General features: G+C 57.1%; 2 protein-coding genes across 4 annotated transcripts in view; both read left to right on the top strand.

Moving 5' to 3' along the window:
- Positions 1-931: 931 nt before the first annotated feature.
- On the top strand, positions 932-14,091 carry LMNB2 (lamin B2). Of its 2 annotated transcripts, XM_029218455.1 has the most exons (12): positions 932-2,391; positions 2,486-2,622; positions 6,711-6,867; positions 6,950-7,075; positions 8,613-8,783; positions 8,874-8,999; positions 9,129-9,349; positions 9,445-9,718; positions 9,797-9,904; positions 10,420-10,539; positions 10,721-10,834; positions 11,445-14,091. In XM_029218455.1, the coding sequence occupies exons 1-12, from the start codon at positions 2,365-2,367 to the stop codon at positions 11,484-11,486; spliced, it is 1,623 nt and encodes a 540-aa protein (XP_029074288.1). In that variant the 5' UTR covers positions 932-2,364; the 3' UTR covers positions 11,487-14,091. The 2 variants fall into 2 exon arrangements, with proteins under 2 accessions (XP_029074288.1, XP_029074289.1); XM_029218456.1 differs by lacking the exon at positions 10,721-10,834.
- Positions 14,092-14,228: 137 nt separating this feature from the next.
- Positions 14,229-25,388, top strand: part of TIMM13 (translocase of inner mitochondrial membrane 13) — a 22,156-nt gene continuing 10,996 nt past the window's right edge. Inside the window, exons 1-3 of one of the 2 annotated variants that reach the window (XM_029218510.1) lie at positions 14,538-14,766; positions 14,856-14,924; positions 15,089-22,843. In XM_029218510.1, coding sequence (XP_029074343.1) covers positions 14,647-14,766; positions 14,856-14,924; positions 15,089-15,187 — 288 coding nt within the window. In that variant the 5' untranslated portion in view covers positions 14,538-14,646 and the 3' untranslated portion in view covers positions 15,188-22,843. Of the gene's footprint in view, positions 14,767-14,855; positions 14,925-15,088; positions 22,844-25,388 lie in introns of those variants that run through there. The other variant, XM_029218509.1, reaches the window with a different exon arrangement.

A 25,388-nucleotide genomic window follows, 5' to 3' on the forward strand; every position in this document is an offset into this window, starting at 1 on the left:
TCCGACAGTGCTGCATCACTTTAGCTTTGCTCAGATCTCCTGAGCTGACCCACCATCCTCTCTGCCCCAGGACCCCTCAGGACCCCTGTGACATCCAGGTCTCCCATCTCCTGGGCCCCTGTGGGATGTGCTGTTTCCCCACCTTTCTTGGTTCCTGGGGCCCTGGCAGCTGTGAGGTGGGGACAGGAGTGTCCCCATTGGGGTTCATCTGGTGTTTTCTCATGGGCAGGCCGGGTTAGGGGTGTGAGTGGTACCTTTTTTTTATTTTTGGCCGCCCCGCGTGGTACATGGAACTTCCCCAACCAGGGATCGAACCCACACCCACTGCAGTAGAAGCACAGAGTCCTAACCGCTAGACCACCAGGGAAGTCCCCATGAGTGGTATCTTAATGGGATATTTTAAAAGTCGAAATTAATGCTGACGTCCACTGTGGATAAGCATCAGGCGTACATGCAGGATCTCGTGCTGGGTTTCCTGCCCCCTGAGCCCCAACAGTTTCTGTTCTGATCTCACCATGATGTCCTGTCGTGTTGGTCCATCTGCGCCCCTCGTGCCATGAGGGGAGGCTGGAGAGACAGGTCCCCAGTAGGAACCCAGCCTGTGGGGCCGGAGATCTTGTCTGAGATCCCTGCCTAGGTGCCAGGCCCTCCACTGGGGTTAGGAAAGTTCTGGAAGGTGACTGGATGGGCGGGGAGAGAGGGCAGAGACACATCCCCTGCGTGTCCCCCTTTCGGAATTGCCCCCAGCGGACTGCTCTGCCCTGTACCTTGACAGGTCAGGAGAGGGCAGTGTGCTGTCCTGTGCCTCAGTTTCCCCATTTGTGAAATGGGGCTAAGAGCCCATACCCCCCCTACCTGTGGGATGAAGTGACCAGGAGTGCTGGATTGAGGTGGGAGAGCCAGGCCCCAGCCGGAGAGGGTGGGAGTCTGAGATCAGACTGGCTATTAAATCCCACCTCTTCTGGATTTGTTCTGATCTGCCTGGGACATTCCGGTTTGAACCCTCAAAAATCCCACATCCTGGAATCCCCTCGGTCCCAGGCAAACGGGGATGGTGGTCACCCAACCAAGTGGCAGGCCCTTGGCAGCTCCCCTGAGCCTCGTCAGCTCAGGGGCCTTTCCTGTGCAAGGGAGGGGAGTGACCCTCCCAGGCCTTAAGTTGACCCCTGACCCCTGGCACAGACACTCACTGCTCTGTTGTAGTTTTGTGGGAAATGGTGCCACTTTCAAAGCCAGCTGCCTTGTCACCCTTTGCCTTCTGTGTCAGCCCCCAAAAGTGTTTTAACCACTTTATTGAGGTATAATTCCTGTCTCATGCAGTTCACCCGGTTAAACTCTGCTCTAAGTTCAGGAGTGGTTAATATATTTAGAGCTGTGCAGCCATCTCCCCAAAGGAAACCCCTTCTTGGGGAGGGGCAAGATAGGGTAGGGGATTAAGAGGAACAGACCATTATGTATGAAGTAAATAAGCTACAAGGATATATTGTACAACACAGGGAGTATAGTCAATATTTTTTAGTAACTATGAATAGAGTATAACCCTTAAAAATTGCGAATCACTGTGTCATATACCTGAAACTTATATCGTACATCAACTATATCTCAAAAAAACCATAACAAAACAGAATTGCACTAAAAAAAAAAAAAAAAAAAAAAGAAGCCCCGGCCCCATTAGTGGTCACCCCCTCACCCTCATCCAGCCGCTTGACATGAACCCACTGTCTGTCCCTGGGGATTTGCCTGTTCTGGACGTTTCCCATGGATGGAATCACACACCGTGTGTCCTTTCTGTGTCTGGCTTCTCTCACTGAGCATCGTGTTCTCAGGGTCTGTCCACGTTGGAGCGAGTGTCAGGGCGTCACCCTTTCTCACAACTGAGTGATTCTCCCATGTGTGGAGGGACCACATTCTGTTTATCTGTCATCTGCTGATGGGCATTTGGGTGGTTCCCACGTTGGGGCCATTAGGAGCGATGGGGCTGTGAACGCATGCGCATGGGTCTTGTGTAAGATGTGTGTTATTTCTCCCGGGTAGATTCCTGGGGGTGGAATTGCTGGGTTGGTGGTTGCTCTGTTTGTCCATCTGAGGAAATGCCAGACTGTCTGCCGTGGTGGCTGTACCGTTTTAATCCCCTGGCCGTGCGTGGAGGTGCCGATTCCTCCCTAACCTCACCAGCACTTGTTATCGACTGTCGTTTCCACGGTAGCCATCCTCGTGGGGGGAGGTGGTGTCTCACTGTCCTGTTGGTTCCAGATATTTGTAAACAAGCTCACGGCCCTGTACCCCTTGGCGCGGGGCAGGGAGGCTGACGGGAGACCTGAGGTGTGTGCCCAGCTGGCAGGTGTGACCTAGCAGCGGCCAGTGATGGGGACCAGTGACCTGGACAGGCTGGTGTGGCCCGGGGCTGGTGGGGCAGTGTCGGGGTGAGCGGGAGCCGTGTTAGTGGGGAAGGGTGGGCTTCACCTCGGCCTGGCTGTCCCCCCAGGTGAGCGGCATCAAGACACTGTACGAGGCGGAGCTGGCTGATGCCCGCCGGGTGCTGGACGAGACGGCCCGGGACCGAGCCCGGCTGCAGATCGAAACTGGGAAGCTGAGGGCCGACCTGGAGGAAGCCAACAAGAGGTGGGGCTGCAGCCGGCACGATGTCACCTGACTCTGGGGCGCACAGGGGCCCGGGGCAGGGGTTGTCGCCCTGTGTGAGGTGATGGCTCCCGTCTGAGCGGGGCCTCTGGCTCGGGCAGCCCTCCTGGGAGCGGGCCGTGTGGGTTCTGGGGGCCGCTGGGTGGGTGGGGGCGGCCTCTGTGGCCTGGCCCTCTGGCCGCCCCGTCTAGAGCCTTTATCCCCCAATATAATTTGGCCCCAGGAAGAATTAAAACCCAGCAGCTCTCCTGGGACTGAATCCCTGGTAGCTGGTAGCCCTGTGCCTCTCCCCTTCCCCAGAGGAGGGGTGCCCCAGGTCACAGAGCCCAGCCGGGGAAGCCGGGGGCGGCGGGTGACCTTTTCTTCCCGTTCTTGAGCACCGTCTCCCACCTGCTCCTGAGTAAAAGGCTCAGGAAATTTGGAGGACAAGGCGGTGCTGATGGTGATGGTAGCAGAAGGAATAAAGTGATGTAAACTCGTGGAGTGTTTAGATAAAGGACTCCATGAGGAACACCAGATCTTCTCCTTGCTGACGGCGACCCCAGCAGGTCCTGGCTGGCATCAACTCCGGTTAGAGGGGAAGCCGAGGATGAGGTGTGGGGAGGAGTCATCCATGGTCCCTTCGCGTGGCAGCGACCAGGACTGAGGCCTGGACCCGGGCTCCAGTCCTCGTTCATAGTCCCAGCAGCAGCTGACTGCCACCTTCACGTTTGCAGGGTTCTTTTTCATTTTTTTTCTAATTAGTAGACTTCTAAATTATCATTAATAGGGATTTTTTTTGTTTTTGTTTTTGAACAGTTTTAGGTTTACAGGAAAATGAGTGGAAAGTACAGGTTTCCCCAAATCCCCCTCCAGGGTCCCCGATGATGACCACCTTGCAGTAATGGGTGTGCCGCCTTGTCATGATTGAAGAGCCAATATTAATACATTCTTCTTAGCTGAAGTCTGTAGTTGACATAGGGGTTCTCCGTTGGTGTCCTGCAGTCTCTGGGTTTGGGCAAAGGTACACTGACACGCGTCCACCATCACAGCATCACACAGAGTAGTTTCACTGCCCTGAAAATCCCCTGTGCTCCTCTGACTCATGCCTTCCCCCAACCCCTGGAAACCAAGGATCCTTTTTTTTTTCCCAAGGATCCTTTTACTGTCCCCACATAGCTCTGTCTTTTCCAGAATGTCCTGGAGTTAGAATCACTGTGTGTCGCCTTCTCAGACTGTCTTCTGTCACTTGGTGATGTGTTTCTGGTTCCTCCGTGGAACAGAACAGAGAGCCCAGAGACAGACCCGCACAGTATAGTCACCTGGTCTTTGATGAGCAGCAAAGGCAATCTGTATACTTTTAAAACAGCCAGGTAAACTGGATATCCCATCAATTTATTACTTTTTTTTTTTTTCCCTTTTGGCTACACCTCCCGGCTTGCGGGATCTTGGTTCCCCGACCGAGGATTGAACCCACGCCCTTGGCAGTGAAAGCGCGGAGTCCTAACCACTGGACCACTAGGGGATTCCTAATTTATTACATTTTTTAATTAAAAAGGGACTTGAGCTTCTTGGAGAAGATTAGGAGAATTCTGGAATTCCCCCGGCCCCTCTCAGGCCCTGAACCTCCCAGACACCTTTAACCTGCGTGTTGCTCCTTGTCTGGGCCGAGAGGTCACGTTTCTTTCTGCTTATCAGAGTCATAGATACTCCCTGGCGAGAAAGCAGATAATGCATTTAATTTCAAGAGAAAAATGAAAGTCTCCATGAGCCTCTGCCCAGACAGAATCTCCGAGGCCAACCTGGTGCATTTCTTTTCCACCTTTTTAAATTTAAACTCAAGGTGGACGCCGTCAGACAACACAAGGCTTTCCTGACCTCGAGCCTGGTCATCGATGGCACCTGTGTCGTGATGCCGTCCCAGCCCCTCGGCCGTGTTCCAGGCTCCCGCGACAGCTTAGGGTAGCAGCTGTGCCCGCTGTCGGGCACCCGGGCTGGTGGCTTTTGCTTTGGCCCCTGCTCTGGGAGGAAAGCTTCCCGGGCTGTGGGCACTCACATCCACAGGTGCTTCGCCCAACAGCCTCGCTTCCTGCTCTTCGGCTCAGAGCCCTCGCAGACAGGTGTGGGTGGCACGTGACAGCGAGCAAGGTGAACCTCCTGACAGGTTACAGCAGTGCTTTTCTTTTCCTACCAAATATATCGCGAAAACCCTGTGATGATGGAAACGCAGGTCGTCAAGTGGAGGACTGACAGGCCGGGTGCTCCTGCCTAATCCTCCAGGAATTAGGGCTCCAGGGGAGGAATCTGCTTTCGCACCTGGAAGCTGTTAAGAAGCAGGCACGTAAGCCAGTGAGGGCTGCTGGCACCCCTGCTTTCTGGACCATTCTGTGTCGTTCTGCAGAGCCCTAGAATGGGGTGAAGACGTCTAGAAGTCTGTCACGTTTCCTGATCCCTCTGCTGCTGTCGCCCTCGCCTCGTGGCTGACCTGCCCGCGCACCTCACCTCACTCCTCTGCCCTCTGCTCTGCCCGACGCCCCGATCCTGCCAAAGACGAGGCCCAGCCCCTGGCTTCATGGCTCCGGCTCAAGGGCCACGCCCAGCAGCTGCTGCCCCGCACACACCCGTCCCCTCCCGCTTCATCCAGCCTCGGACCGCGCCTGGTCACAGCTGAGGGCAGCACGTTGCACTGCTGTCTGCACCTATGAGAAAGTTCTCCACGAAGACAGGGGTGTTGGCAGATGTATCTCTAGTGTGAGGACGGTCTTTTCATGAAGCTGGTCCTCAGGAATGATGTGTCAGATGGTTCTAGTTTCCCCAAACCCTCCAGGGATGTGGGATTTGCAGCCCCACGCCGTGAGTGGAAGAACCGGGACTGTGTGGCTTAAGCTGAGGAATGTGGGCTGCAGGCCCCCAGACCCTCATAGAGGCCATCGTGCAACACCTGCACAGAGCTCCTGTGAGGACAGGGTCAGCCTGGAGGCCGAAGTCACCGGACTTTATGCCCCGTCCCCTCGAACTGGTGTGGTGTTGCCAGTGGTTGTCACCCAGGGTGGTCCTGCCCCCAGGGGACACCGGGCATGGTCCTGGGGACGTCTGTGGTTGTCAGGACCAGGGAAGGGGGTGGGCTGCCAGGGCTGCTGCTCCACCTCTTGCAGTGTCCACTGGGAGAGACCCTGGCTGTCCCCCCTGCTGCCGGGCAGTTTCAGTTCCTTGGTGAGGAAGTGGGCAAGCTGTCAACCCCAAGGAGATTTAGAGCAGCGTTCAGAAATGTTCCCCCTTTTTTAAGAGTTGTGTGTTAGAAAAGTCGATTTGGCATCTTAAATATTTCATGTTGGAGATAATTGTCTGTGAGAAGCTGGGCAAGCCCGCCTAAAATAGCTTAAGTTTACAAATGAGATTGACTTTTCAAAGACCGAGGTTTTTTTTTGTTTTTTTTTTGTTTTTTTTTGGTACGCGGGCCTCTCACTGTTGTGGCCTCTCCCGTTGCGGAGCACAGGCTCCGGACGCGCAGGCTCAGCGGCCATGGCTCACAGGCCCAGCCACTCCGCGGCATGTGGGATCTTCTCGGACCGGGACACGAACCTGTGTCCCCTGCATCGGCAGGCGGACTCTCAACCACTGCGCCACCAGGGAAGCCCCAGGCCGAGGTTTTGTTACTTTAATAAATTATACACAGGGAATTCCCTGGTCGTCCAGTGGTTAGGACTTGGCACTTTCACTGTCAAGGGTGAGGGTTCGATCCCTGGTCAGGGAACTAAGATCCTGCAAGTCGCACGGCGTGGCCAAAAAAAAAAAAAGTAAATAAATAAATAATACATTAAAAAAAAAAATCAGAGTTCTCCTCTAAATGACCCTTCCTGTGCCCAAAAGTCTTGGGAAAGGACATGAAAACCCACGTCCTGAGGGTTATTTTGAGCGGCTGGCGGGGTCCCCCGATACAGAGTGGGTTTGAAGATGGGGCACCTTTGGTGCCAAGAGGTGAGGCCCTGCTACTGAGAGGGATGCTAGGTCGGGGCCCGGGGCCCAGAGGCAGACGTGAAGTTGGCCTTGGGCATCGGGGCTGCCTGCTAACTTCTGCCCCTGACTTTCAGCGCAAAGAAGAGGGAGGGCGAGCTGACGGTGGCCCAGGGCCGCGTCAAGGACCTGGAGTCCGTGTTCCACCAGAGTGAGGCAGAGCTGGCCGCTGCTCTCAGCGACAAGCGCGCCCTGGAGAACGACGTGGTGGAGCTGAGGGCCCAGCTGGCCAAGGTAGCTGTGGGTGGGCTGCAGGCCCCCAAGGACCGCCTTCTGAGGCAGACAGCGTCACCAGCTGCTTGTCCCACGTCTTCAGGCGGAGGATGGGCACGCAGTGGCCAAAAAGCAGCTGGAGAAGGAGACGCTGATGCGCGTGGACCTGGAGAACCGCTGCCAGAGCCTGCAGGAGGAGCTGGCCTTCCGCAAGGACGTCTTTGAGGAGGTGGGGCCCCGCCCGGCGGAACCAGGGTGCTCCCTCCTTCCCGCGTCACCCTGATGCCCACCTCTATCGTCATGTGGCCGTCTCTCTCTGTTTCTCCCCTGCTCATCTGTGTCTTCCAAGGACACTTGTCCTCAGATTTAGGGCCACCCGGATAATCCAGGATGGTCTTGAGACCCTTAACTTAATCACATCTGCAAAGACCCTTTGTCCAGGAAGGTCACACTCACAGGTTCTGAGGACCAAGACATGGGCACACCTTTTGGGAGGGCCCCAATTCAGCCCCCTGCAGACCCTCTCCCGCCTCCTCATCGCTGGGCCTCGGGGCTCCCCGGGCCCTCCCACCTCATCACAGCCCATTGTGCTGTCGTGGTGCAGAACAGAACCCTGGGGGCTGGGCCACTTCCCGCGCTCACTGCTCTGGAAGAGTGCTGGTGGGAAGGGTGCCCATGCAGCCACAGAGCGGCTTCCAGCTCCAGCCAGGCCCCGCTCTAGCCAGAGCGGCCAGGGGCGCCAAGAAGAAGCTCACATCTGTCAGGGATCCCGTGAGGAGGCCACGTGGTGGTGGTGGTGGTGGGGCGGGGTGGGAGGGTCCCTGAGGCGGGCCTGGGGGCGGGGTGGGCGTTCCGCTGAGGTTCCACCACACCACTTTATAAATGCTTGGCTTTCTTTAGAAACAATTCCTATTGTTCCACAAAACAGTCAGAGGCCCTGAGCTCTGGGGCTGCCCCCTCTGCCCTTGACTCCACCGCTGTCTGGTCAACTCCTGGCACATGTGGCTGGGGCATCTGTCAGCTGGTCACTGTCTCGACCCACTGCTGTCCTGTCTCGGACCTCAGACACCCGGGATGGGCTCCATCAGGAATTCTTTTAATAACAGCTTTATTGAAACATTCCCATACCAGAAATCTTTCAAAGTTTACAATTTAGACTGGATTTTTAGTCCATTCACAGAATTGTGCAGCCATCACTGCTTAATTCCAGAACATTCTGTCACCCCCCCAAAAGAAACTGTACCCGTTACCATTAGCGTTCCAGTTTTTTTTAATATAACAAAACTATTTTAAAGTATACAATTAATTTAATGAAATTTAGCACATTCACAGTATTGTGTAACCATCACCTCTAATTCCAGAACATTCCATCACCCCAATAGAAGCCCCGTCCCCATCGGCAGTCACTGCATCCCCCTCCCCAGTCCTTGACAACCACGAACCCACTCTCTGTGTCTGTGGATCTGCCTGTTCTGGACGTTTCCATCAGTGGAATCACACGCTGCGTGTCCTGTGTCTGGCTTTTCTCACTTCTCTCGTGTTCTCAGGGTCCATCCACGTTGTAGCGAGTGTCAGGGCTTCACCCCTTTTCATGATTGAGTGTTGCTCTCATGTGTGGAGGGACACGTGTGTTGATCGGCCGTCAGCTGGGAGACGCTGGGCAGCCGCTCTTCAGTGGTGGTGAACCGTGTCCTCGGTCCAGCCCCTGGTGGGTCCGGGACGCTGGTGAGCAGGCCGGGGCGGTGAGCGCGCGGCTGTGTCCCCAGGAGGTGCGGGAGACGCGACGGCGACACGAGCGGCGCCTGGTGGAGGTGGACAGCAGCCGGCAGCAGGAGTATGACTTCAAGATGGCCCAGGCACTGGAGGAGCTGCGGGCGCAGCACGATGAGCAAGTGCGGCTGTACCGCCTGGAGCTGGAGCAGACCTACCAGGCCAAGGTGCGCATGTGCGCCGCCCTGCCCCGCCAGCGCCGTGCCCAGCCCCGCGCGGGCTCTCCCGGCCTCTCACGCACTCTTGTGTCCCCGCAGCTGGACAACGCCAAGCTGAGCTCCGACCAGAACGACAAGGCCGCCAGCGCCGCTCGGGAGGAGCTGAAGGAGGCCCGCATGCGGGTTGAGTCCCTCAGCTACCAGCTCTCCGGCCTCCAGAAGCAGGTGACTCGCCAGAGCCCCCTGACCCCTCCTTAGGCCCCGTCCCGTCGTCCCTCCCGCCGTCGTCGGTGCGGGGAAGAGGCCCGGAGGTGGCCGGGCTTCCCCCTGTGACGCGCGTGGACCCCGCCCCAGGCGAATGCGGCCGAGGACCGGATCCGGGAGCTGGAGGAAACCGTGGCCGGGGAGCGGGACAAGTTCCGGAAGATGCTGGACGCCAAGGAGCGGGAGATGACGGAGATGCGGGACGTGATGCAGCAGCAGCTGGCCGAGTACCAGGAGCTGCTGGACGTCAAGCTGGCCCTGGACATGGAGATCAGCGCCTACCGCAAGCTCCTGGAGGGCGAGGAGGAGAGGTGGGCGCGGCGCGGCGGGGGTGGGGGTGAGGCGAGCGTGTTGTCCCAGGCCGGGCGGGTTGAGTCACCAGGCACCCCGCGACCCCGCCCCCCAGGCTGAAGCTGTCCCCCAGCCCGTCATCGCGCATCACCATCTCGCGGGCCACATCGAGCAGCAGCGGCAGCAGCGTGTCCGTGTCCGGGCGCCTGGGCCGCAGCAAGCGGAAGCGGCTGGAGGTGGAGGAGCCGCCGGGCACGGGCTCCAGCGGCACCGGCTCCAGCAGCAGCAGCTTCCGCCTGGCCCAGCAGGCCTCGGCCTCGGGCAGCATCAGCATCGAGGAGATCGACCTGGAGGGCAAGTTCGTGCAGCTGAAGAACAGCTCGGACAAGGTGAGGCCCCCACCCAACCCGTGGGGAGCCCGCTGGGTCTTCTCGGAGACGTGGGCCAACGCCCGTCCCCTTTGCCAGGATCAGTCTCTGGGCAACTGGAGGATCAAGAGGCAGATCCTAGAAGGGGAGGAGATCGCCTACAAGTTCACGCCGAAGTATGTGCTGCGGGCCGGCCAGACGGTCACGGTAGGTGGCTGCGGAGAGGGAGCGGGCAGGATGTGAGGTGCGACTGGGATGGGGTGGGGGGACCGGGGTGCGGGGGGAGAGCATTACAGGGATGGAGCCCCGGCGCTGAGAACAGCTGCCTGCTGTCACAGATCACCTGTGTGCCAGTGTTTCTTCATCCGGGCTTCCCTGGAGCCCTTGGGAGGGCCTAAGTGATGTGCTGGGGGTCCATGGTGGAGGTGGGGCTGAGTCCAGGCTGTCTGGGCTGTCTGTCCAGGCACTGGCGAGACACATGACAGCCAATAGGCATGGACTCTAGGGCTTCCGATTCCAGCCTGGCCCGTTTGCCCTGGTCACTGTGAACCTCAGTCTCTTCTTCCATACCCTGGTGAGTGTCATCTCTAGCCAGGACCCAGTAGGGCCAGGAGGATTAAACACCCAGGGCATCGAGGGAGCCTGTGATAGAGGACCGGCTGGTGGTACATGCCACTGGGACTGGAGCTGACATTAACCAGGAGGCCCTCCTGTGTCCCCAGGTATGGGCAGCCGGTGCAGGGGTGGCTCACAGCCCCCCGTCAACGCTCGTGTGGAAGAGCCAGAACAGCTGGGGCACGGGCGAGAGCTTCCGGACCATCCTGGTCAATGCTGACGGGGAGGTGAGCACCTCCCTCTGCCTCGGTCCTGGCGTCCCTCCTGGGGTGGGGACTTGGCCAGCAGGGCACGTGAGCGCAGCTTGGGCCTGGTCCTGGGCATCCGAGCATCCTGACCACCTCGCCTGTGGGCTGGGCCCCCAGCACCTGGGGTGGCCGTCTGCAGCTGCTGTGTTGTCTTGCACAGGAAGTGGCCATGAGAACTGTGAAGCAGTCCTCGGTGGTGCGGGAGGCCGAGGACGGGGAGGAGGGTGAGGACGAGGCGGCCGAGTTTGGAGAGGAGGATCTTTTCCATCAGCAGGTAGAGGCTCCCAGGTGGCACGCGCACACTCACACGTGCACACGCCTGTGGGCCCTGTTTACGCGGCTGCTCTGGGCACCTCCCAGGTCTCGCCCTGGCTCGGCCAGGCCGCAGAGCTCACAGCCAGAGGCAGGCCATGGAGCCAGCTGCCCTTGCCTGCCGGGCTTGCTTGTTGTGTGGACCTTAGGGTACTGGCCCGGGCACCCTGGGAGTGGGGTGTTCAAAGCCTGTTGCATCTCAAAGTGACTCTGGTGGAGCCCCGAGGGTTCTCAGCAAACCCCCTGTTACCACGTTTCCTCCAGAGTGGGGTGCTGGTGGCTTAATAATGGCTTTGGGGGAAAGGTGGGGAGCCAAGGAACCACACTGAATGAGATATAAGTGCAAGATGCTCTGGGGTCTGAAACAGTTGTACCGTGTTCTGTAGCTCAGAACAGAGGTGAGGGAGACATGGAAGGTTCTGGAACAGGGACCATTGAGGCTGGGGTCATCTTGCCGGGAGCTGAGCTTCTCATGGTGGCTCAGGCCCTGCCCCGGTCCAGGCCCTCCTGGAGGGGGCTGGGGCCACCAGCCACCTTCCTGGCCTCCTCACTGGTGCCGTCCTTCCTTGCAGGGGGATCCGAGGACCACCTCTCGAGGCTGCCGCGTCATGTGAACCGAACATGCCTCGTCACACGTCTTTCTTTATCCAGGGCCACTGAAAACTATTTTTATATCATTGGCTTCTTTAGTCCTTGGTACATTTCTAGAGAGTTTTTAAGCGAACTGCCAGAGCGTGGGGGTGGGTCTCTGCTGAACTTTCCTGTCGCTGGGTTTCCCTGGGCCCTTCATCACCACTGTCCAGAGTGTTAAGTGCCCCGTTCTCACCTTTCGGTTGAGTTTGGGGCCCAGGAGCCGAGTGGCTAACAGGCTTTGGGCTGGGAGTCCAGGGGGCCCGTCCAGCGCTTCGGTTTCAGCTGCAGCCTGGGGTCAGGGCGGGAGAGGAGGCCTGAGGTGGACAGAGCAGAACTGCACGTAGGGATCCAATAGTTGTTTGTTTTATTAAGCTTTTAAAAAAACCAGATTCGGAATCCAGGTTCTGACCTGGTGGGGGGAAGGGGCACCCTGTGGAATTTTGGTGGCTCAGCCAACCGAGTGCCAGAACAAGGGAATCGCAGGCTTTTACCATCAGGCCTGGGCTTCGGGGTTTGTCACAATTTCTGCTCTGCTCTCAGGAATTGGGGTGCGTGGGGTCGGCCTCCTGGCTCCCTCTCTGGCTGCTGGAACCTCACGTTTCTGGGGCTTTCTGCAGTTGAGTTCCTCACCTTACGGGGATCCATTATAAGACTTGTCCTCAGGTAAGCCTTGAGGGGACAGGTGTGACGAACTGGGAAACAAATGCCTTGGGCTCCAGCACGATGTCCACCTGTAACCACCGCTTCCCACCCTCCCATCGGAGGAGGGTGACTTCAGGGTGAGACGCTGGACTCCCCGTTCTCCGACTCTGTGCCTTGTGCACAGGGCACGCTGACTCACGTGTATTCTTGGGCATATACTAATATCGCGGCTTCCTCTGTAACTTCTTGCTGAAATGGTGTTTCTGAGACAGACCTGCCCGGGCCAGTTGACCCCTACGGGATGGCTCCATGTCACGGTCCAGCTTCTGGCCACCTGGCCGCCCCCTCCCTGCATCAGCTTACCTTCGACGCCTCTGCCACGTAGATACACAGAAGTTATTTTTTTAACAGATATTTATTTTTTTACATCGGTCAGTACACACATTGCCTGGATCCCACCTCAGGGGCTCATGTATGCCAGGGTCACCAGGACAGTCCCCCGAGGGGGTGGCATTGGGGCGCCTGTCTCTGTGGGCTCTGAGGCCCCAGACGGCAAACTTCTTTCAGAAAGCGCAGCTCAAGTCTTAAAAGACGCAATACTGAGCCATGGTGGCCTGCCCCCACCCCAGGCCGGGAGCAGCCCACCTGCCTCCTTTCCCTGGGACTCGATCATGGCGACGAGGGCCCGAGGCCTGAGCCGCAGGCCGGGAAGGTGCCAGTGGCCGACAAAACTAAGCTGCTGCTGAGCCTAGAATCCCCTGCAGACTCTGGCTTTAAGTCCGAGCATCTTTCCATGGCCACCTGAGTCCCTGGACCGCGGGCTGTTTTTCCTCTGTGAGGTCGCAGGCTGTCTTCCTTCTCCCAGAAGTAGCAGGAGCTGAGGGAGCGTGAGGGTCTGGGGAGCCTGATGAGATGCTGGGAGGGTGGGGCTAGGTGGCACTCAAGCAAGTGGGAAGTGCACTGGCTACATCCTTCAAGGTATTTTGAGAGTCTCTGGGGATCAGAGGTCTGTCCTGGAATTTGGGGTCTGAATTGCTGAAGCAGTTTTGCAGGCTGGGCTCGAGGACAGGAAGGAAGGGAGAGGGCCCCACCCTCCCTGCAGGCCCAGAGGTCCTGAAAAACAGCCCAAGGGCTGCCCTAGTGCCTGCAGAGCCCCCAGGCTCACTGGTAGGGGTTGTTCCCAGCAGATGAATTTTCTTGCCTGCTTGAGATCTTGGGTGGAGCCTGGAAGTGGCCCAGACAGGCGCTGGGATGCCCTTGGCTGGTGGGGGGAGGGTGCACTGGATTGGTGGCCACTTGTGGCTGGAGGCTGGTGACCGTCATTGGTAACCAAGTATTTGAAAACACGGAGCAGAGTCCAATGTTACAGTGTCAGCCAGGGCCTGGGAAATCGAATTTGCATTTGCCCTTAAACATACTTAACATTAAGCCACTTAAAATGATGCAGAAGCGATTCTTTTTTCTAAACCCCTGTCATGTGATGAGGAGCACCCTTCCGGAGAAAGCCCACTCTTCCCAGCCCTGGGGAGGGACGGCCTCCGGGGATGTGGCCGGCAGGAATCAACCCCTGGGAGACACCAGTGCCCCCCCCCCCCCCCCGCTCCCCGCCCGCAGTCTGGGCGCTCAGCTGTTGCCACAGCAGCCAAGCTCAGACTTGGGCTCGTTTTTACCCACACCGTCTACCCAGCAGTTCTATTTATATCAGCATATCCGAGCTGGGACTGACATTCCTCAAGGACATTAAAGCTACTGGAAAGGTCTTAATTCTGAGCCCGAAAGGGATCATCAGCACTACACGCTAGTGAGCTCGGTTTCAAGAACTCGGCTGTTTGGACACGTTTCATAGATCTGTTGGTGATTTTTACGATGCATGCCAAACGTGTGGTCTTTTGTTTTCTCCGATTTGTAATACACGTTTTATGACTGGAAACTTTTTTATACAACACTCCAATAAACATTTTGGTTTTAAATTCTCCCTCTGAGTCTACTCCCACGCCAGGCTGCTGAAGCAGGAGCCCCAGCCCCTAGTGAAGCGGGTGTCTTAGGATCCTACCCTCTGACCCCGCGGCCCCCTAGTTTTCTGCATTCTTTTCCCACTTGATGCACTGGCACTCCGCAGTGCTTTTGGTCACGTGACGCCCTGGTTTAACACCCCGCCCCACAGCCCAAGGCGCAGTGTAGACGCTCCCACCGCCCCGTGCGCAAGTGCGGAGGGACCCTTGGCGGGGCGGAGCCTGAGCGCGGAGGGGCGGGCCTCTGGCCCCGTGTCCCTCCCTTCTCCCCGTGTCCCTCCCTTCTCCCTGGAGTCCTACAAGGGAAACCGACTCTGGTCCGCCTTGTCTGCGCATGCGCGGGAGGCCCCGCGCGGCCTTATTGGAGCAGTAGTCCCGGCCCCCAGCGCGTTCGGACGCCATTTCCCGTGGGGCCCTGCGGTGTCCGACTTCCGGCGTGGGTGCAGGTGGGCACACGCTGCCGCTGTCCGGTTGACTTTGCGGAGCCATGGAGGGTGGCTTCGGCTCGGATTTCGGGAGCTCTGGCAGCGGGAAGCTGGACCCCGGGCTTATCATGGAGCAGGTGAAAGTGCAGATCGCCGTGGCCAACGCGCAAGAGCTGCTGCAGGTCCGGGGCGGGGGCGGGGGCGGGGGGCCGAGGGTGGCGGGGGCCGCCGGGGGCCGGCGTCGCAACTGAGGGCTCGCGTGTCCCCACAGAGGATGACGGACAAGTGCTTCCGGAAGTGCATCGGGAAGCCGGGGGGCTCCCTGGACAATTCGGAACAGGTAAACGCGGGGGGCCGGCGGGGTCGCGGGCCCGGACCCGGCGGGGAGGCCTCTGCGCATGCACGCGGACTAACTGGGCGACGCGATGGGGCCGCGGCGCGTGCGCAATCCGCTGCCGGGGGTGGGGGCTCCAGACCTGAGCCGTGCGCCCTCCCCGTCCCCAGAAGTGCATCGCCATGTGCATGGACCGCTACATGGACGCCTGGAACACCGTGTCCCGTGCCTATAACTCGCGGCTGCAGCGGGAACGAGCCAACATGTGACCGCCACGCGCCAGCAGGCCACCCCCCCAGCCTTGCCCTAGTCCCGGACCCATTTCCGTAAATGCTGTTTGTGAGGCGGGGGCCAGCCTGTGCGTACTGCCTGCCAGAAGTTTATGAGAACAGGATTGGTGCTGGGACAATTGGGACTCTTCCCGGCCCCTCCGCCTACATGCACACGTGTTAGTGGGTGTAGCTTGGGTCTTGGGAGAGCCCTGGCCCCGCTGCCACCTCCCCTTGTGCGCCCATTACCGAATTAAGTCCTGTGGACCCTGCTGGGGCCGCAGCAGAGTTGACATAGCACGAGTATTATTCAGTGGCCGAATAAATGGAACAGCGGGAGCTAAGTTCACAGCTGAACTTCTCACCCACCTGGCGAGGGAGATTTAATATTAAAGGGAGGAGTGAGGTTAATGATTGGGAGGTACACGCATTAGCCTACTGGGGAAGGGGCAAGGCTGTTTTGAGGGAGTTGCGGGGGTGGTGGACACCGTTTTTATCCTGTTTCGGTCTTTAATGTATGTACTGGCCTCTGGTAGGTGTGTCATTTAATATGTTAATATAGTAAAATCAACACATAATGAGGTTCAGGGTCTGTTGGAGGTTGGATTTGCCGCCATCTTGGTCCCAGCTGGTTCCACTTGTTTTTTTCTTTGTGCGTGTGGCTTCGTCTCTTATCTCTGGACCCTTTAACTTACAGATTTATGTTCACTCCTGCTGAAGGTGTGGCGGGGAGGGTGGCAGATTTTGAGCAAAGACCTGGCTTAGATCTGGCAACAAAATGCCCCCTTCCCTTGATACTGCTCCTCATTCTTGAGGGGGCACTGAAGGGCGAAGGTTTGATTGCTGAAGCTGCTTTTTGCCGAACGTGGGTGTAGTTTTTTTCTGGATTTCTGACTAACCTAAAATAAGTTTGATTGTCACCAGGATGCAGTCCCAGTTGCTTGTATTCTTGTGTTAGTATCATCTGAAGTTTGATGGTTTCAAGCCGTTTACTAACGAAGTTGACAAGGCAGTCAAGGAGACAAGGCCCGAAGGTGAGCCGGAGGATGATAGCAGTTAGTGGGCGAAGCAGTGGAAGAAACCAGTTCAGCTGCGGGGGCTCTGCGTGACCATATCCCAGATGGAGCTTGGTTCTTGACCTTGTGTTTTTTTTTTTTGCGGTACGCGGGCCTCTCACTGTTGTGGCCTCTCCCGTTGCGGAGCGCAGGCTCCAGACGCGCAGGCTCAGCGGCCATGGCTCATGGGCCCAGCCGCTCCGCGGCATGTGGGATCTTCCCGGACCAGGGATCGAACCCGTGTCCTCTGCATTGGTAGGCGGAATATTAACCACTGTGCCACCAGGGTAGCCCCCCGGTGTGAGATCTTGTAGATTGATTTCATGGTATGTGAGACCCCCCCAGGGGGCCACCAGTTGGAGAGCTATCCCTGCTCCTGTCAGAATGAGTCCCATTGTCCTTTGATCTCAGGGCTAGGTGATACCGATGTTATGAATGGTTATACCTAGGTTCCTAGAACTTGGCCGGCCTAGTGTGCATTGTTTCATAAATTGGGCATTATTTAAGCAAGGAGAGGCTAGAGCCCACCCCAGAGAAGGGAAGGAGTTGGGGTTGTTCTGATGGGGCAATTGGTTTATTCTCGGGCCACAAAGGAACCAGGTACCCAGGGGGAGCGCATGCCTAGCACACTTCTGAGGAATTGAACCACCTCCCTAAGTGGCTAGCCCAAGAGGGGGTTCCCTTGCAGTGTGAGGGGAGAGGCCCACCTGCGTAGCAGGGGTCATTGGGGGGTTCTTGACTAGTGGCTTTTCCCCAGGCCTCAGCAGGGCCCCACACTAAACCCCAGACAACTGGCATCTTCCCTCCCCCGTAAGCGCATCTCCCGTCTGGTCCCTGTGTGTATTCGTTGAGTGGGTGCAGAGGGTACCAGTGGGTGAGATTTCCATAGGAGTCAATCCCGGGGCACTGAAATTGTGGGGTAATGGAAGAAGCCGTGCTCAGAGTCCGGAGCAGCCCCAGGGCATTACTGCAAGCTTCTCCCTTTGGTGGGGGCTGCTGACATGGGCAGTGGCCGCAGGACCGCACTTTAAGAGTGAGTGCCTTGTATTTGCTGGAGATGTTGATTTCAGGGATGAGATCCACGCAGGAAAGCTGCGTTCAGGAGGGGTAGGTCTAGCAGGTCCGTGAGCCAAGGTGAGAGTGGTGCTGTCATTCTTAGGGGCAAAATGCAACACCTTTAATCCACAGGCATCACTTTGTGGGTGGGGGTGACAGACCAGCACTGGGATAGAGTCTGTCCACATGCTGTAATCCCCGAGAAATGGACTATCGTGTTAAGCTCTCATTTCATGTGGACAGTTATAAGGGACAGGCTTAGCCAACTGCTAAGCCTGTCCACCACGTTACTTATCTATCAGTAAGTTCTTCCTTTTGAAAAGTAACTTAAGGGCTATAACAGGTTCACAGGTATATGCAGTGGGTGGCTCAGTAACTTCTTCCTCAGGTATGGGTGCCGCCTTCACTCTGGTATGGTGGGTCCACGGGGCTGTGCCGTGTAATTGTCAGGCAGTCTGAGTGGTCAAGATCACTAGCTAAGGTCCTGTCCACTTGGGGTCTAACTGCTCCTGTGGTTTTCCAGCCTTCTGGGTTCTCAAATAAACCCAGTCCCCAGGGGAGAAACGGTGGAAAGTGATGTCAGAAAGGGAAGGCAGTTCCGTGTCCCTGTAGGTGTGTAAAGCTTTGCTTATTTCCCCTTTCTGCAAGGCGTATTTCAGTCGCTCCATATCCCTCAGGTTGGTCTTGGAGCCAGGTCCTTCAGGAATGGGCCTCCAGTACATGAGCTCATACGGACTCAACCTGAGCTTTCCTTTGGGGGTATTTGCGTTCTTTTTTTTTTTTTTAATAATTCTATAAATTTATTTATTTTGGGCTGCGTTGGGTCTTCGTTGCTGCGCGCAGGCTTTCTTTAGTTCTGGCGAGCAGGGGCTGCTCTTTGTTGCGGTGCGCGGGCTTCTCACTGCAGTGGCTTCTCTTGTTGCAGAGCACAAGCTCTAGGTGCGCAGGCTTCAGTAGTTGTGGCACGTGGGCTCAGTAGTTGTGGCTCTTGGGCTCTAGAGCGCGGGCTCAGTAGTTGTGGCGCACGGGCTTAGTTGCTCCGCGGCATGTGGGATCTTCCCAGACCAGGGCTCAAACCCGTGTCCCCTGCATTGGCAGGCGGGTTCTTAACCACTGCGCCACCAGGGAAGTCCGCTATTTGCGTTCTGAAAGGTGCTGTGGGGAGAAGGGACATCCAGGGTTGATAAGTGTCTGAGCCTAGTTTCTCTAAGTTTTTTTTTTTTTTTTTTTTTTTGCGGTACGCGGGCCTCTCACTGTTGTGGGCTCTACCGTTGCGGAGCACAGGCTCCGGACGCACAGGCTCAGCGGCCATGGCTCACGGGCCCAGCCGCTCCGCGGCACGTGGGATCTTCCTGGACCAGGGCACGAACCCGCGTCCCCTGCATCGGCAGGCAGACTCTCAACCACTGCGCCACCAGGGAAGCCCTCTAAGTTTCTTTTGAGGGTTTGATTTGTTCTACTTTTCTTGAGGACTCTGGTGTCCAAGTGGAGTATAAACCCCGTGTAATTCCCAGAGCTCTAGAGAGTCCCTTAGTAATTTGGGAAACAAAGGCAGGCACACTGTCACTCTGGATGGACTTGGGGAGCCCAAACCGAGGGATTATTTCCTTGAGCAGGGCCTAGGAGACCTCCAGGGCAGTCTTGGTTCAGGTGGGAAACGCCTCGATCCGGCCGGGGAAGGTGGCAGTCACAGCCGGCAGGAGTCTGGAATTTCCTCGTGCCTGGGGCGTTACTATAAAACCAGCCGGCCAGTCCTGACCTGGACACGTGCCTTCATGTTGGGTGGCGGTCGCTGCCTTGACCCCAGTGGCGGCTGTAAGTGTTGGGCTTATTCCGGAGGCAGATAGGGCACACTTCATCCCCCTGTTTAAGGAGATGGCGGAGATTGGGGGTAGTCATGGACTTGATGAGCCATTGATACAGGCCTCCTGCCCATAACGTGTGCTCGGGCCAGCTTCCCTGGTGGCCTGCAGTGCAGAGGCCGGCGGGGGGAACCATCACCCCGGGTATCCTGGGCTTTTAAAATAGCCGCATCCCAAAGGCTTTTCCCTTTCCTTTGGGGGGCGGATGGGAGTTAGCGCCTGGGGGACCGGGCAGGAGTGGCATCAGAGCTCTGTCCCCACCCTCTGCTGCTGCCCTGTCTGCCCCGTTGTTTCCTCTTATATTCCTGCTTCTCTCTTCTGATGGCTTCTGCGGTGAATGCCTGCTGCTTCCACAGGCAGGAGTGTAGTCTCCAGTGGCTACATCATTTCTCCCTCATTCTTCCTCTGTTTGTTCCCTGAGGTCAGCGTTCCCCTCCCCCTCCACATGGCCCCGTGAGCGTGTAGGCATTGACGGCTTTCCTTTCCCCGGCTCTAGTGCCCCGGTTAGGACAGTTAATCCGGGCAGTTAACGGGGCCCTCTGAGCAGAGCGGCCAGAGGGCAGAGCTTTAGCCTGCACCCCTTGAGCGATGGAAACCACCTGGGCCACCACGTCCTGCCTTTCGTGTCCCATCTTTCATAAAGCTCCTCCCGTGGATGAGCCACTCTGAGTCTGCATTCTCTCTAGGGGAGCTCTTCAGGTCAGGCCGACGGGGGTAACCCTGTTCCATAGCTTTCTCACGACCACGGGTTAATCTGGGGCCTGGCTGAGGTAGCAGGGGGGCAGGGTGAGGGCACTACAGGGCCTCAGTCACAGATGTGTTGTCTAGAAGTGCGGCTTGGACTTGCAGGGTTATGAGGGGCTGGAGGTGGTGGGAGTACCAGATGGTCAGGGCCTGTCCAAAGGTTAATTTGTCAGCCTCTCTGAAGAGCTGAGAAGTACCAGCTCCAGCCCGTAAGCACGGAGGACACCCTTTAGCTACGACCTGGAGTCAGAGGTCCCAGTTTTGTGAAAGGTCCCCTGGGGCAGTTCCTCCTCTCTCATGTACATATAGATGGAGGGGACTGCTGGGCTCAGGTCATGGGGAAGGCGGGTGTGGCTCTCACGAGACAGCTTTTCAGTTCCAGGAGTGCCCGGTCACGATTGGGGGTCCACTCCAAAAGTCAAGGTTCTTCCCTTTTAATTGTTCATACAAGGGCTTAGCAATTAAGCCAAAGTTGGGAATCCCTATACAAGCATCCCCAGGAAACCCTGGAGCTGCTTTCCCTTACTAGGGGTGCCTGCCGTCTGGCACATCAGCCCCTTCCTCTCCTGTGGCCCTTTTCTACTATAAATCTTAAGTGTTCTACCCGCTGGAGGGGGAGCTGGGCTTTTTCCTTTGAAACTTCCTGTCCTCTCTCCGCCAGATGATTGAAGGCGTTAGCTGTGTTACAGGCTCTTTGGTGGGGCTGGTGATAGGAGTGTCATCCGCATGCTGAAGCATAGTTCCCTGTTCTAACTCGAGCTCACCACGATCTTCAGGGCAGAGCCACCCAGCACGGTTGTTTCCTCGTGCTGTCAGGGTTCCTGCCTTTCGATTGCAAAATCTTAATGAGATTTTGGGGTTAGGGGCACACAAAGAAGGCATCTGTTAAGTCTAACAGAGTACCAGGTCCTCTCAGGGTTTAGGGTAGAGTAATGTGTACGGCTTTCGCACCACAGGGTGAATCTCCTCCGTAGCTTCATTTATGGCCCAGGGGTCCTGAACTGGCTGGTATCTCCCATTCGGCTCCTTTACCGGCAGAATAGAAGGGTTGCTAGGGCACTGGCAGGGTCTGAGAAGCCCTTGCTTGAGTGAGCTTTGTGCCCACCAGCGCTTCTTTGCTTAAGCGGTGTTGCTCTGGGTGATTGTGGCCGGGTCGCACCTTGACCAAGCAGTGCCCTCCTGGCTCTGCCCACAGTGTTGCAGGACCCTACAGAGGGATTAACCCCCTTAAGGATAATTGGGCCATTAAAAAAATATTTAATTAATTTATTTGGCTGTACCGGGTCTTAGTTGTGGCACGCAGGATCCTCCTTGCAGCACGCGGGATCTTTCATGGTGGTGCATGGGCTCAGTAGTTGTGGTGCACGGGCTTAGTTGCCCCGTGGCACGTGGGATCTTAGTTCCCCGACCAGGGATGGAACCCAGACCCCCTGCATTGGAGTGTGGAGCCTTACCCCCTGGGCTATTATTTTTGGCCGAGGGCAGTAGCACTAGGGCTGCAGAACAGAAGGGGGTCTTAGGTGTTTCAGTGGTAAGGTTTTTATCTCAGATAAAGTGTAGCTGCCAATCTGTATAGTAGGTCTCTTCCTATTAGAGGAATTGGGCGTTCCGGGACGTAGAAAAATGAGATAACATTCTCTCTTCCAAACCACACTCAAAAGAGCTCTATAAAATTACGTTCCTGTGACTCCCCTTCCACTCCCATCCTTGTACATTTTTCTTTGGTCATCCTGCCTTGTTGGATGTTCAGGACTGAGTAGGTAGCCCGTGTGTGAGTAGAATGTCAACCGTTCTACCCGCGACGGTCAGGGTCAGCCGAGACTCCTTCAGGGAGCCCCTGGGCCCCTTCAGCCCTCTCCTTCCCCGTGTGGAACCAGCGAGGGTAGGCCAGGACACCGTGGTCCCCTTGGCTTCCTTCCGAGACCTTTGGGGCACCCCCTTCCAGTGGCTGTGCTCCAGGCACTGTGCACCCTGATTGGCCCTGAGCCCCGCTCTCCACTGTGGGTGTGGTCTTCGAAACCCTGGCGACTCATGGAAGTCACGGGGTCCCTTCGGTGGTGGGGAGGAGGGAGCACCATCACAGGGTGGCTGGTGACCCTGAGTGACGGAAGCCAGAATACTGCCAGTTGGTTCTGCTCGTCTGCCTGCCTCAGGATCCGCCCGCAGATCCCGGTTCTTGAAGCCCCGAAATGCTGGCTCCAGCCCTGGGAAGGGGGCCTGGGGGCCTGGTCTCCAACGTCTGTCGTTTTCTCCTCGTGTCTGGGCGCTCTGGGAAGTGGAATGGGCCTTGAGAACGGCCTGCCCTGCCCCTGACCCCAGGCTCACGTCCGTGTACACGCCGGCACTCCTGAGGCATTCCAGGAAGGCCGGGGGGGGGGGGGCGGTCTCCCTTCCGCCCCGGATGATCCCTGAACCCTAGTCCCGTTTATGGGTTTCTTCTTTGCCAGATGAATGCCCTCCACAGTCACACCCCTGAAACGCGTGAGGTGCTGCCGGTCGTTTTCCTCTCAGCAGCCCCACCCAGGGTCCGTGCTGGGAACGGCCTGGATTCCAGGCTGGTGTAGAGCGTGTCCTGCATTATTTTGATGGGTCTCATCCGCTTCCTCCCTGGCACTAGTTATAATCAGTGCCTTTTCTTCCCCGGAGAATAAGATGTTCAGGAGGGTTTGGACAGCCGCCAAGTGGGGAAGTGGGTGTGAATATTCCCTGGACTAAATTAAGGACTCCCTCGGGGTATCCTTCAAACCCTTGGATCTATCCTTCCAGTTACGTAGATCTGGGAAGACAAGGGTACGTACATATGGTCATACTGCCCCCTCCTCTGGGGACCTCCTGAAGGGGGAATAGCCCACTGATTCCAAAGGGCTGGTACTGAACGCAGCTACGGGTGTGCAGTGGACTGATCCGCGAGGGAGCTGTGGAGAGATGGAGGTGGGAGAGTCGGGGAGGGGGCGGCAGGTAGGGGGTGGTGGATTGGGGGGAGTAGAAGGCATCAGGGAACCAGGAGAGGTAGGGGTAGATGACTCAGGAGTCTCAGGTGAACTGTCAGAAGGGGAGTAGCTGCCCTTGGTGGAGGGAGGAGGTCACGAGGACCCTCAGGCTGAGACTCCCAATACTGGGAGAGAGATTAGAAGTAACCTCGCGTTTTGGGGTGTTTTTTAATTAACTTATTTATTTTTGGTCGTGTTGGGTCTTCGTTGCTGTGCCTGGGCTTTCTCTAGTTGCGACGAGCGGGCTTCTCATTGCAGTGGCTTCTCGTTGCGGAGCACGGGCTCTACGCGCACGGCTTCAGTAGTTGTGGCACATGGGCTCAGTAGTTGTGGCTCGCGGGCTCTAGAGCGCAGGCTCGGTAGTTGTGGTGCACGGGTTTAGTTGCTCCGCGGCATGTGGGATCCCCCTGGACCAGGGCTCGAACCCGTGTCCCCTGCCTTGGCAGGCGGATTCTTAACCACTGCGCCACCAGGGAAGTCTGCTATTTGCATTTTGAAAAGTGCTGTGGGGAGAAGGGAGTTCTAGGGTTGCTAAGTGTATGGATCCCACACCAAGAGGTCTCGGTGCTCTAACTGAAACCTGAACCAGTATGCTTAGGGGCTGGAAGGGGAGGCGCCCTCTGAGAGGGCCTTGGTTACAAGGCCTCCTTTTAATTCAGCGACTTGACATTCCCAGACCCATTGTGGGGCTGTAGGAGATACTCAGTGTAGGTGGGTGCTTTCAGCCACCAGTCCCTGGAGATAGGGTGAAGGCAGAGTAGGAAATAAGGGTTCTCTCTCCAATCAGGCGAATTGCCCGCAGGGCCTCCCTGGCAGGCAAGGAGGCCTGTTCAAAGAGGGCGTGTCCCTGCTCGGTGACAGGTAACCAGGCAGGGAGGCCGAATGCCCATCTGGCATGTATCCAATTTTCTCTACTCTCAGCTACAAGGACCCAAGGCCTTTGAACAATGTGGAGGTCCTCTTCCTTCCCCAGCCAGGCAAAGTGATTTTCCTGAAATGTGGCAAAAACAAGATTTTTAAAGGGTTTGTGTCTCAGAGGAGGGATCCCTAGGGACCTGCGATGGAGGGTAGTGGGGAGAGACCTGCCTGAGAGAGACGTGTACCCTGCCCGGGATGGCCAGTTAGGGCCAGAGGAAGCAACACAAGATGTGCTCTTGGGTCTCCGAGTAGAGCCTAGAGGTGGGAACTCCGCAGCGGTGGGGCCGAGGGCTCTACTGCGTGCTTCCAGTCGGCAGTGGGCCTGGCGCTCACCTACCCCGGCCCACGACCAACGCACCCTTTCACGAGAGCGTGTTTGGTGGCGAGCGCCCTAGTGGCCTGTAGGCACTCAGCCTGTACCTGTGGTTGTGGCACGTACTACTTCCAAGAGCACTAGGACAGGCAAGGCCACACAGATCAGAGCCTGACGCTTCCCTGCGCCGAGAACAGAGACTAGGGCGCACATCACACACATATGAAACAAGGAGGTGTTCTTGCCACGCCGTGGCGTCTGGAGGGCTTCCTGTCCAGTCCAGTCCCCTTGCCAGGAGCCAGTCAAACTGGGAACCAGTTGTGCGATCTCGCCTCTCCCCTTGCCAGGGGGTCGGCTCTATTTAGATGACCAACTGACCAGTCCAGTCCTCTAGACTGAGGTCTGTCTCCAGCGAGACGACCAGGATCCTTTCCCTTAACTTGCCGACCCTCACAGCCAAACCTCGGCCGGAGCGGGGTCAGCGCCCACCCCATGTCAGGTGTCCCCTGGGCACTGCCCCGATCTGTAGCAAGCATCCTTGCTGTAGCTACGCAGCGCGGGGGACACTCCACTTGATCCTTGGCTGCTTTTAGATCTCAGACTAAATTCAGTAGTCCTCACTGGCCCAGAGGTTCAGAACTGGGGCAAACTGCCCAGTTATTTAGCTGACCTTGTCAGCCCCGGGTCAGTGAGTTCAGCCCTGAGTTACAGGACGGAATGGGCCCCACGTTGGGTGCCAAAATTTGTTCCCGAATTAAATCGTATGGACCCGCTCGCCTCGCCAAGGCTGGCTGCCTCGGGATGGGGGTGGCGTCCTTTTACCATTCGAGTTCGGGAGTGGGTGAATAAGGAAGCAGAAGCTGACATGCGCAAGCTTTATTCAGTGGCCAGAGACTGGAGAAGCGAGAGCTAAGTTCACAGACGAACTTCTTGCCCACCTGGTGAGGGGGATTTAATTTTAAAGGGAGGAGGAGTGAGGCTAATGATGGGGACCCATATGCAGTAGTCTGCGGGGGAGGGGCAGGGCTTTTCCGAGGGAGTGGGGGGGTCACCCCCTTTTTATCCTGTTTTGATCCTTAATACCTGGTCCTGGCTGCCGGTAGGTGTGTCATTTAATATGCTAATATAGTCAAATCAGCGTATAACAAGACTTGGTCTGTTGGAGGTCAGATTTGTCGCCATCTTGGTCCCAGTGGTTCCATTTGGTTTTTTTCTTTGTGTGTGTGTGTGTGTGTGTGTGTGTGTGTGTGTGTGTGTGTGTGT

Source organism: Monodon monoceros, unplaced genomic scaffold (genome assembly GCF_005190385.1).
Source record: "Monodon monoceros isolate NGI ecotype Baffin Bay Population unplaced genomic scaffold, NGI_Narwhal_1 Super_Scaffold_12, whole genome shotgun sequence".
Taxonomy (NCBI): Eukaryota; Metazoa; Chordata; class Mammalia; order Artiodactyla; family Monodontidae; genus Monodon; species Monodon monoceros.

Excerpts from the sequence above, each read along its gene's own strand:
- LMNB2 (XM_029218455.1), top strand. The coding sequence starts at position 2,365 with ATGGGGACCAGTGACCTGGACAGGCTG. Across the intron at positions 9,350-9,444 it reads CTGGAGGGCGAGGAGGAGAG|GCTGAAGCTGTCCCCCAGCC; the intron begins GTGGGCGCGGCG and ends CCCGCCCCCCAG. Across the intron at positions 10,835-11,444 it reads AGGATCTTTTCCATCAGCAG|GGGGATCCGAGGACCACCTC; the intron begins GTAGAGGCTCCC and ends CCTTCCTTGCAG.